Raw genomic sequence first — 12569 nt, forward strand, 5'->3', positions numbered from 1 at the left:
CTTATTGCATTGTGGAAGGATGAACTGCTATGAGACAAAAGATCAAGTTGAAGAAAAAAGTGTTTTTAATTTTAAAAAGTCCTTTCTTATTGTAATATCTAAAATGAAAGTGAGATGCTAAATGTGATTTTTTTTTATTTTGTGACAGAACACAAACCATTACATGTTTCTGACTAAACAATACAAAAGGCCTTTTTCATGCTGACAAGAGTACAACCTTAGTAATTCTGCACAAGTGCTATTGAAATGAAGAGGTGCACAATGTATCTTCTATTAATTTCAAGGTTGGAAACATTGATGGTATACTGTACCTTTTTAAGGTCATAACTTGCTTAATTTCACAAGGAAATGCTTGCAAGAACAAATCCCACATAGGAGATTTTGCTACTGTTAAATGTCAAGTACAACATGCATGATATAGGAATAAGGATCCAGTTTTTTCTCCCTCTCTGGTCTGATTCTGGCATAGTTATATGCAACTATTTGTTGTAGGACAGAAGAAATAGGATAAATTTAGCTGCTTCACATATGTATTGAAACAATCTTTAAAAATAAAAAATGACTAATTTTATATTTGTAGGTGTTGTTTGCCCTTGCTTTGGGAATCTTTTTCACTGAATGACTGCTGCTGCTTCTACTTCATCCCAATTACTTCTGTAGTCTAATCATCAATTCTGTTCTATTTTGCTACATGACTAGCAATCATGACTAGATACACAGTATAAACAGCTGAAGTTCTCTCAAGACAGACATATCTCCCTTAATAATTTCTGGAATGAACACGTGTATTAGAAAAACATACTCATTTTTCAAAGAGCCATTGTTCAAAGCAAGCCAAATTCCTGCCTGGCTGAATAATTTCCTATGCATGTATGTTAAGTAATGAACTTCCAATGTTGCTTCAGGATGGCTTAACATGGTTTAAAACCTAGCAGCTAACCTATACATCTTTACTCTTAATACATTCTACAATGCCCAATGCAATTGGTTGCTGATTCAATGGACACTGGATTACACTGCCTTATCTTAGTACTTCTGAAGGTGTTAGCTATTTGGCTTTTTCAATTAAGGAATAAAACAAAGAATAATAAAAAAGGACAAAACAAGCAACCTTGTTACTGATTCTCAAACTCTTCTCTCTTGAGGCAATAGATAAGAAAAGCTGTATCAGCAGAAATGTATATATTTATACTAGAAGAATATTTTAAGAGTCTGTTGCCATAATATATAAAAACAAACCTAAGATTTATTATTCTCTCACTACCAAAACCTCAAATATTTTTTTTGTCTGCTTCCAAATGGCAGGGTGGAGAGATACACCAAAATGTAAGGACTGAAAATGAGTTTTGGAAATAACTGATAGAACAACTTCTCCACAACAGTTCAGTTTATCTTCTATAAGAAATATATGAATGGTGCAGTTTGGTAACTATTTTATGACTATATGTGCAATTATTTTTATCAAAAATACTAATAACTTAAAGTATGCATGTCTGTCATACTTGCAGTAGCCCACTACTAATATTTTATATTCTGTTACAAATATTGTAAGAATTTAGTTTTGTTAACAATCTAATCAATATAAACCTGCAGTGTTTTTAAAAGAAGATAACTTCTTCAGGTTGACAAGAAGGAGCACTAACAATTTCAATTTGTGATACCATATTAACATCTTATCTGATTTATGACAAAAATGATAGGAATCAGAGAAAAGTGGATCCTACTGTTATCTGTACTTGGTCAAACTTATTATGCAACTTGTTTAACTGCTTTTTTAAATTAGTGAAAGATTTAGCTTTGTTTAGAATTTAACAAAGCTCACATCTGATAAGACAGGCAGCAAGCAAGTGATGAGTATTAAGAATACCATTCAATGTACATTAAACTTCGTGAACTGATCAAGTATCAATGATCCCTCAACAAGGTAATCAAATTTAACTTAGAGAAGAAACATAATTAATGTACTCTGTTACACATCATATGAAACACAAGTCCTTCTATAACAAAAGACTATGTTAAAACAACGTCCTTAAAAGTTGCTGCGCTTATGAAGGGCTCTTATTTTTTTCCAACATCTGTCCAGACTTTCTTGAAATGTTGCATACTTCAAAATAATTGATCCTGATTTGGGGACTTACACTCCAATATCAGTAACTGCAGTTTCCCATTAGGTCAGAGCAAACTAGAGACACAATGAAAATACAGGAAAAACTTCCAAGTTAGCTTCACCCACCCCAGGCTACAGAAATTTTAGCCAGGCATCCAGACAGATTTATATCCAGCATCTTCAGTGGTAATGGCCAAGAAGATAAGAACAGGGTCTATATCGAGTCCACCAGATTATGCAAATCTCATTAAGTGCCTTGCGGTGCAGCTGCAGAGTCATGGTTTGAGTTCTCAGGAAATTCCAGCTTCTCACAAATATTTTCTTTGACAGGTAAATACTGAGCAATTTCATTAGGATCCGTGAACAGTGTTGGGGGAACATGCTTAAAATAAGAGAGAGAGAATTATTTAGAGAACAAAAGAGAGTGAAAGTATATCTAGATATAAATGTAAGGTAGCATTACATTTATTAAAATGTTTTGCAAATAATATTTCTTTTAACTTTATACAGTGGTACCTCGGGTCACGAACACTTCTGTTCACGAACAATTCGGTTCACGAACAGCACCGTTCGCAAAATTTTGCTTCCATTCACGAACTCCACATCGGGTGACCAACAGGATCCACAGCCATTTTCCCTGCTGTGACACGTGGTCATGGCTTCCTGTAGGGAGGGGGACTCTCCCTCCAAACAATAACCACCTCCCCACCTGCCTTCCTGTCCTCCACGCCAGAAGCTGCCTCAAGCAAGGTTAGCGTTCTCTCTCTTCATACTGTACTGTACTGTATTTTGTTTCATATTTTTGTGGTTTTAAAAAAAATACATATGGTTCAGAACGGATTAACCGTATTTACACTGAACCTTATGGAAAATTTGATTCGGGTCATGACCAAAATCGGTTGGCGACCAAATTCGGAGGGGTCAGAACGGATTAACCATATTTACACTGAACCTTATGGGAAAATTTGATTCGGGTCGCGACCAAAATCGGTTGGCGTCCAAATTCGGAGGGGTCAGAACGGATTAACCGTATTTACATTGAACCTTATGGGAAAATTTGATTCAGGTCACAACCAATTCGGGTCGCAACCAGAGTCGCAGAACGAATTAAGTTCGTGACCTGAGGTACCACTGTATTTTTGTTTTCCAACGTTTCCTCCTCTTCTACTCTGAAAACTGGACAGCTAGAGAAAAGTGAAATGGAATTGTTTATTTATTTCTATGGTCTCGCGACTCTGAATGCAACTGTACTACATAACAAGTTATTACATTAGAGATGGTGTGCTAGAGCCCGTTCGCATTCTTCTGGAATTTTGTGAGCTGACTAACAACAGAGGTGAGCCTCAATGCCTAGTGTGCCAATCAGCTGTCCCACAGCTCGTGGAGTAGAGCAGCACTGGCAGCAATAGAGCTGGCAGAGCCACCTCTTAAACATTTAGCAGTACTACACAACTGACTAGAGACAAAATCATATGAATTGTAAGACCTTGTTTACCAAGTCTTTTCCTATGATACAGAATTTAAGAGGCTCAGATATGTGTCTGAGATAATTTATGGAATAAATAATTACAACAGGAAATGAAGTTCAATCTTTTCAATATGTAGAACTTTTGTCATTAAAAGTATGTCTTAATAGTTAACAGAAACATCTGAATTTAATGTGATATAGTTTTTACTTACTAGCCCTGCACAAACAACACATCTGAGTGATCACAAGAGTGGGAAGCGTTATGAGAACACATGCTAATACAATCAGTTTACTCTGCATAGTTTAAATTAACTTCCCATGGGGTAAAGTCAGTCAGTTCTGCTGTACAAACTGCAATTCAGGAATGTTAATGAAGGTTTAACTCTTTCAAAAATGACATTTTATCTGAGAGAGGCCTTGCAAAAATTGGCCTTCTCTAGAAACAGTAGGTCTATTACCATTCCAATTTCCACCTCTCCAAAACCGATAGGAAAGGTGGTATTGGAAGGTTATGGTGGTCAGTACTGAACAGAAAGAAGAAAGGAAGCAGTAGAAAAAGAGAAGGAAAAAAAAAAAAACTCAAAGGGAAGCAGTACTGTATAGGAAGCAGCAGGCTCCTTTGTGCTGGCTGGGAGATTAAAAAAATAGCCAGCACACAAAAGATCCAGCCATGTTGTCCACTGTCACTACACAAAACTAAATGAATGAACTGGAAGATGAAATGGCTGGATTGTTTATGTCATGCAAATGGGGCCACTGAGCAATCTGGATAGAAGATAACTAACAGTTTTTAGTATTGCAATATGTTAAAAATTAACTATTTAAACAAGAATGGAGGTAATTCCTCATGTAAAAAATAGGAGATTATAGAATAGTGGTTAATTAAGAGTATATTTTATTCTTAGAAGAACCTTTTGTTACTAAATAGACTATTGTTAATTTTATTTTTCTGGCATAAATTTAATAAATGCTTAAAAAATAGTAGTGTTTCCCAGTATCCACAAAGTAGCCTGAACCAGAAAACTACTAATTCTGACAAAGAAAAAAATGGTTAAAATATTAATACCTTTAGATTTGATATTTTGCTTTCTCTAGAGGTGTATTCCCGCAACATGTAGGATTTGTTGGCCTAGTAAAAAGAAAGCAGCTAAAATGTATTTTCATAACATTGAGACAGATTTCATATGTATGTATAGTTTCAAATAAAATGAAACTTCTGTAGTCCAAAAGTAATCTATTGCAACAGAAACACAGAATCCTGCTGTGATATCCAATGAAGATGCTGAAAACCTAATATTATTTACAAATGGTAATAAACCAACTAGATTCTTGGTGGTATAACATAGGATATGTGGGTCCAAATGCCATCTTAAAACTGGCAAGATCCATATAGGAAGTACTTGGGTAGTATATTTACATGGCAGAATATGTTTAACTTCTCCACTTTTATTGCATCCTCAGAGTGTCGCCCGGCAGCCCTGCTCAGGGTCACTTGGTCCCTCCTGGGTAGGGAGGGATCGGAGGACTATCTACAGGGCCGTGCAGAGGAATTTGCTGAACACCTGATGGATAAAATCGCTCAGATCCGCTTTCAGTTGGAGGCCAAGCGTGAGGCGGGTCCAGTGGAGATGCCTGGGGAGCATTCTTACCAGTTATCTGGGAACGATTTGATCCTATTGGCCCTGAGGAAGTGGACAGGGTCCTCGAGGCTGTTAGTTCGGCTACCTGTGTTTTGGATTCTTGTCCCTCCTGGTTGGTTAAGACCACCAAGGAGGTGACTTTAGGGTGGATACTGGGGTTGGTCAATTCATCCTTGCAGGATGGGGTGCTCCCAAAGCCTTTCAAGGAAGCTTTGGTCCGTCCCCTCCTCAAGAAACCATTGCTAGATCCCACCCTTCTGGACAATTTTCATCCAATCTCCCACCTTCCCTTTTTAGGAAAGGTGGTGGAAAAGGTGGTGGCGTGGCAGCTTCAGAGGATCCTGGAGGAAACAGATTATCTGGACCCCTATCAGTCAGGTTTCAGGCCCGGTTATGGGACACAAACAGCATTGGTTGCGCTTTTGGATGATGTCTGATGAGAGCGGAATGGGTGTAGTGCATCCATTCTTGCTCTTCTAGACCTCTTGGCAGCTTTCGATACCATCGACCATGGTATCCTTTTGGGTCGGCTATAGGAGTTGGGGCTGGGTGGCACAGTGCTGTGCTGGTTCAGCTCCTTTCTCCAAGGCCGAACCCAATCGGTGTTGATAGGGAGCGAGAGGTCCAACCCACGGCCCCTACTTTGTGGGGTGCCTCAGGGTTTGGTGCTCTCGCTGCTCCTATTTAATATCTACAGGAAACCATTGGGTGAGTCATCCGGCAACATGGGATGAGGTATCATCAGTATGGTGATGATACTCAATTATATATCTCCATCACTAAGTACCTAAGTGATGCTCTGGCTACCCTTTCGCAGTTCCTGGAGGCCATGGGGGCCTGGATGGGGGACAACAGGCTTCAACTGAACCATGGTAAGATGGAGTGGCTGTGGGTACAGGGGGCCTCAATATCTAGGGGTTTATCATCTTTGGTTCTTGATGGGGTTGCACTACCCTAGACAGACCCAGTGCATAATCTGGGGGTCCTTCTGGACTCACAACTCCTGTTCAAAGAGCAGGTAGCAGTTGTGGCTAGGAGGGCCTTTGCACAACTTCGTGTTGTGTAGCAGTTACACCCCTTCCTTGATCGGGAGGCTCTCCACACAGTCACTCATGCCCTGGTCACCTCCCGGTTGGACTACTGCAATGCGCTCTATGTGGGGCTACCCTTAAAGACTATCCAGAAGCTATAGCTGGCGCAGAATACGGCGGTGCGGACAGTTTTGAATGTCCCCCAAGGGGGCACATATAACACCGCTGTTACGTGAGCTGCATTGGTTGCTGGTTTGCTTCCGGGTCCAATTCAAGGTGTTGGTTATCACCTTTAAAGCCCTTCATGGCACAGGTCCAGGTTATCTGAGGAGCCATCTCGCCCCTGTTATATCAGCCCGCCCCACTCGATCCAGCAGAAGGGGCATGTTGCAGACCCCACCAGTCAAGGAATTTCGATTGGTGGGATCTAGGAAGAGGGCCTTTTCTGTGGTGGCCCCCGCTCTGTGGAACAACCTACCTCCAGAGGTGCGGTGTGCCCCACTGTCATGGCCTTCAGGAAAGGCATGAAAACCTAGCTATGCCAGAAGGCCTGGGGGCTGGATGGGGGCTCCCACCAGTGGAAGTGGCTTGTGGGGTAATTGACCTTGCCCCTCCCCCGTCATCTTGAATGTTTTTTAGTATTTACGTATAGGGTTGTTTTTTAGTCAGATTTTAATTGATTAATTTTAATTATTTATATTGTATTGTTTTTTTAATGGCTTGGATTTTTGGTTTTAATTGTGAGCCGCCCAGAGTCATCCGCTGGGGGAGATGGGCAGCATACAAATTTAATAAATAAATAAATAAATAGTTCAAAATATACTGTTCTAATGCAGTATAGACAGAATGTGCATAGCATTACAATAATTGTACTACAGACTGTATATACATTAAAATATTGAATGCTGCAAATCCCATTCTTTATATGTTCAGATCTAGAGGACAAAAGCCATGTGCAGAGAACCAAGTGGGGGGATTTTCTTCAGATTATTTGAAATCTATTCAACTAGTTACACAAAGAAACAGCTAACAATCCTGCAACTATTACTAAAATTGGAGCCAAAACCAGACAAGTATTAGCAAATAGAATGTCCTTCTAAACACTAAAGCATATCCTAGTTTTTATGGCTTTTGGAACCAAATGTTCATATGCAGACTTTCTTACCTCATGATAAAGCCTTGTATCATTCATCCTGATAAGCACTCCATCAACTCGCAAGAAAAACCTCAACAGCACAAAAAAGCTGGATGGCATTACTCTCTGTCAAACACAGCAAGAATAATTTGCACTCGCATGCATCTAAAATAGTTTACTCTAACAGGTAATTAGAAACATGGTATATGACTTAGATTATTAAACCATCATGTTATCTTTTTTCTGAAGAATCTCATCGGTGCATTTTTTTAACAATGTTTTAATCAAAGCAAGAGTCAGGATGAAAACTGCTGACAGATTTCTAACCCTTGAAATGTAAACAGGAAAAACAAAAAGAAACAAATTTAAGGGGACATCACTAATAAATCTGTAATTATCTCAGTTCTTGTCTTTTTCTGCATTTTCTATCAATTATGGAAGGAACATACAAAAGATTATTGAACTCACAATTTTGACACTCAGGCTTGAAACCCCATGATCATGAAGTTCATCTTCAAACAAGAGCACTTCCTCAAAAAACATAATCTGTTCCCTGGCTTTTAGTTTCTCTGTATCTATATGTTCTGTTGTGGAAGAAACCTAGAACAAGCATAGAAATTAAATGTTCTTTCTTAAAAAATTGGTTCCCCAATTGTTTAACAAATTCATCCTCGTAAGTAGTTGACCATCAAAATCATACTTTTAACTTTAATGTTTCACCAAGCAGAGTTCCTTTGTAGTCTGTTGTGTAAGTCCAATCATATGGTTTAACAACCTCCTTTGTGTGTTCAGGCTCAGACCTACAGGAAAAGACAGAGAGCTATATAGCATATCAGGTTCAGAACCAGGCAAAAACTATTTCTACAGATTTATTTTACAAATTACATCAATGTTGCCTTTATAAATCAATATGCATCTGAAAATGTATAGATTTAATCTGCTGAGGTAGGAGGTGTGGCATAGCATTACAGTATTTTCTTAAGGGTTTTTTTTCCCCCTCAGAGCTGTTGACTATAGAAAGCAATGTACAAGATTAGCACTCTATCGCTTCTTCCTGCTTTTGTGCTTACATTTATAATCTTATGCATAGTGATCTTGGAGTAAATTCTGTTTAAACCAGCTAGAAGTAACAAGTGTTGGATCAGACTGTAGCTGTTCAAAGATTAAGCAGATATATAACAAATGTGGTTATATCCATGCAGAAGATTCTTCATCAGAGACAGTTTGATATATCTGGAAAATTAATTCTGTACACGACCACATGTATTTCAGAGTTAACACATAAGCTTGTATCATGATTTCAAAAATCTTAATTTGGATGAAAAAAATGTACAAGTACCATTCATACCATAGGAAAAACCAGAAGGCTAAATAACTGTCAAGATCACATATCAAGTGAACAACATAAATAAGTACAGATTATAGCTATTAAGGAAATACAGCCCTTCAGATTTGATTCCAAAAAGATGCTTAGACCACACCAGTGCAAATGTAGGAGCTGCTTGCAACTTTTTAATCCAGCAGTTTTATAAGGACGAGGTGGCTTATCTGCTTTAAAGAGCTGTGACAACTAGCAACATAAGAAGCTGCTTTAAAGAATTTCAGACAACTGTAAAGTCTGAAGCATTTTTTGGAATCAAATCTGAAACACTACACAGCCCCCAAAACTATTCCTTAGGGCCTACCAAGCTATACTAATTTTTTAAAAAACAAATAAATGTATGCTATTACCTGCTTTCTTGCCACTCTTCTGCACAAGCAACTTTAACCATACCTTGAGAGTTATTTACACATCTTAAAGCATCAGTTGCATTGAACTCTATGCCAAAGAGCAGTTCATGCTGAATTCTTAGGACATTGTCACCAAACATCATTTCTGGAACGCATGGCATGTGCAGTTCTTCAGCTAATCTACAGAGACGCAAGAAGATTAGATTACTTTGGAGCTACCAGCTGATTTCATAATGTAAAGATCTATTTTTCACCAGAGTACTCTAGTACACAACATTTATTATATAATATGTGGAGAGAAGGTCCAATCCCTTTATTTAAAATGAAATTAGCAGTTGGAAGACTCCCCTCTTTCCTCCCCAAACCTATTCAGTTGTGATTCACTTTTAGGGCTGATGAAAGGTAAGATTGCTACCTGTAGAAGGTAATTCCAATAATGAATATGAAATCAGAACAATAATCCAACATGGTCTGTCAAACAGAAGCCAAACACAGCTTTATGGGGAACAGACATGAAAACATAACTTGCAAAGTTATATTTGGAGCACTCCTTACAAAGCATTGTTAAACTGAATGAAAAGTATATTGAAAACATTGATCGGGAATATCAATAAGATAAGCTGATTCTGCAGAAGCTCTGTAATAAAATGGCTTAGTTTTAAAAGTCTGAAAAGTATTCTGCATAGGAACCACTATTCAGACCAAATACTCTACTGCTAAATTTGTAGATGAGAAGAAAGAGCAAATCAGTATCTTGATAATAAACTGCACTCTGCAATCACCATGCCTCATATTTTCGTCAGCTTCATATTATCTCAAATCTTTGGCTGAATTAGGATTGGAAGAAAAAGGATTGTCATACACAAGATATATCTTGCATCTATAGCAGGAGTTCCTAAACGTTTTGCATTACACCTCCTTTTAGTGTAATCTTAATGTACACACCTCCTCTAAAAATCCAAACACCAAAATGAACACAAATTAACAATGAAAACAATACAATGACACTTTGGGAAAGGTGGATTTATTGTAACAATGAAACCAAAAGGTTCTTCACACCTCCCCTGAACTCTGTCTGCACTTCTCCAAGGGAAGTACACTTCATAGTTTGGGAAACTCTGAGCTACAGGCTTCAGCAACCCAAACTATTCCTGCAGCTATTATTACAAACCCAGACTGCACAAATCCGAACTTCTGCACCCTTAACTGACACCAGAGACCCAGAAAATGTGTTGCCATTTAGCGATTGCCCGAATTTCTGAAGCCCAGATATGGAAGGCCTAAGTGGCCCCTCCAATGTGTTGGTCTACATGATCTAGATCTCAGAGCCATCGAAGCACGAAAGATTGGGCCAGGCCACTACAAAAAATAAAAGTAGCGAGCGGCTCTTTTGTGACTGAGCCCTAACCCACGCCTCCCGAGCATAACGAGGCGTCCAGTCCACAGTCCTTTCGACCCCCTGCCTCTTAGCAGGAGCCACGCTCAGTCGCACCTCTCGGCATCGGCCGACTTGATGATGTGGGTCCGAGCGGCCGTTAGCTTCCACGGCCCGAAAGTGAAGTCGCGGCGACTGCTTTTGAAGACAGGCATCATAATGGCGGCGTCAACCCCAACAGAGCAAGCATAGAGACGGGAAAGCTTGCTTCGGCGATGACAGGAATAAACCCCCAAATAGGAACCTTGTAAGCAAACGACCTCGGGCTTCTCTTCCTCGCGAGGGAGCAGCAATACCGCCGCCAAGCACTTTACTTCCGCTTCCGGGTTTCATGCCTCCTTAGGGAGAAAAGGCTTCATAGTCTCGCCTTCCGGTTCCTGGTCCTCGTAGGTGGTGTCCTTCGTGAGCGGAGCACGTGTTCAAGAGTTAACGCGAAGGCGGTGCTACCGGGTCCTTTGTTGCAGCGCGTCGAAATAATTAAGATCCAGCCACAGCAAAAACTGCAAGCAAATAGTTGTAAGCATCTAAGTAGAGAAAGGACGATCAGGTTGTTTTCTCCAGCAAGGCGTACACGTTCTTTCTTTGTAAGAGGAAAGTCGTGGTAGTCTGTGGTCACCGAAAACCAGAAAGAAAAAACTTCAAAAAGCGAAGATTTCAGAAATGACAGATGTCTATACGCTGCGTAATCTGGTTCTGAAATTAGAGTGCAATCCGTATGCTTTCCTACCTTTTGTTGGCTTAATGGTACCCTCCTAGATAATGAATCAAGTAGGGGGTTGAAAAGATTTTTTTTTTGTTTTTGGAGACTGGAAAAAAACCTGGTTTCTGTGTCTTTAAAAAAAAAAAGGATGGGGCAAACAGAATCTTCTCAACTTTCTGCAGCATCGAGTTGGCCATCCATGGTTTAAAAGCTATACAGTACAACAGCAGGAATTCAATTGAGACACTCCTGTTCCATTTAAATAATTGGAAAAACAGCACATCTTTGATTTCTGCCTTTTATGAAGGGTGGACTCAGAATCCTTGTCTTTTTCTTAGCTTTCATTTTTGCCATTTTTCTAAAAAGTGGGGAACAATAAAGGGTATGTAATCAATTGCTTGCTTAAATAAAGTCTTTGGGTACTCTATGTTTAGGACAAGAGGAAAAACACTAATTTAGCTCCAGATTTTGCTAAATTAGAATACTTACATTACTTAATGTTAACTGATGGTGCTAGGAGTTGTTCAGCAATATCTAGAAATCCATTCGTTCTATAACTTTGCACTAGGCTCGTATTTTTATATAAAGTGATGTTTAATACAAGTAATTTTAAACTTAGCTCTTTATTTTATTCACTTGAACTGTTCCAAAGAGAGGAACAGTGGATAACAGCAATTGCTGCTCTTTTTTCCATTGCAACTTACATTATAGACTAAGCAGACTGCCCTATTCCTCTGACCCAGTGAGAAGCAGCTCCTAAGACTAATATTGCACAGTCGTACAAATCTTGGATTTAGTTTGCCTAATTTGCCGATTGTCAAGTCCACCTTTCAACTGTGTTTGTGCAATACATTAAGAAAAAGCTCATTAAAAAGCACCAGTAAGATGCCATTTTACACCCACTCTCATTATATATTGCTCTTTAACCAAACTTTGGGGCTTCCTGTTTTTATGAGACACTACTGGGTGGGGGGTCTGTTTTCTCGAAATGCAACATGTTTGTCATCATGGATTTGGGTGATAAAGTAAACCACAAAGCTTGGTTAAGGAGATGCTCATGATATGATAAGTTGCACCACATATTTGTTACTTTACATTTTTAAATACCATGAAATGTAAATACAAGATGTTTGTTCCTTGAATAAATGCATTTTCTATGTTTTACTTAATCATATAATCTAAAGAGGAGTGAAACATGTTGATTTCTGTCACTTAAATAACATTACTTGGATTAAGAAGAAGAAAACGAACTTTTTCTCTTTTTTATTTTGTTTTCTGTTTTTTACATACTGTCCTGTATATTATGGTTTTCCTTTCTTTTT

General features: G+C 38.8%; 1 protein-coding gene across 1 annotated transcript; it reads right to left on the minus strand.

Moving 5' to 3' along the window:
* Positions 1 to 43: 43 nt before the first annotated feature.
* TIPRL (TOR signaling pathway regulator) lies at positions 44 to 10876 on the minus strand. The gene is made up of 7 exons (XM_007428152.3): positions 10605 to 10876; positions 9113 to 9292; positions 8082 to 8181; positions 7850 to 7981; positions 7412 to 7507; positions 4642 to 4704; positions 44 to 2489 (listed from the first exon to the last, which is right to left on the minus strand). The coding sequence occupies exons 1-7, from the start codon at positions 10703 to 10705 to the stop codon at positions 2355 to 2357; spliced, it is 807 nt and encodes a 268-aa protein (XP_007428214.1). The 5' UTR covers positions 10706 to 10876; the 3' UTR covers positions 44 to 2354.
* Between the last annotated feature and the right edge of the window lie 1693 nt (positions 10877 to 12569).

The sequence above is a fragment of the Python bivittatus genome, unplaced genomic scaffold (genome assembly GCF_059951505.1).
Source record: "Python bivittatus isolate LINGU-HERP-01145 unplaced genomic scaffold, Pbiv_v1 ctg000340_np1212, whole genome shotgun sequence".
NCBI classification, from domain to species: domain Eukaryota; kingdom Metazoa; phylum Chordata; class Lepidosauria; order Squamata; family Pythonidae; genus Python; species Python bivittatus.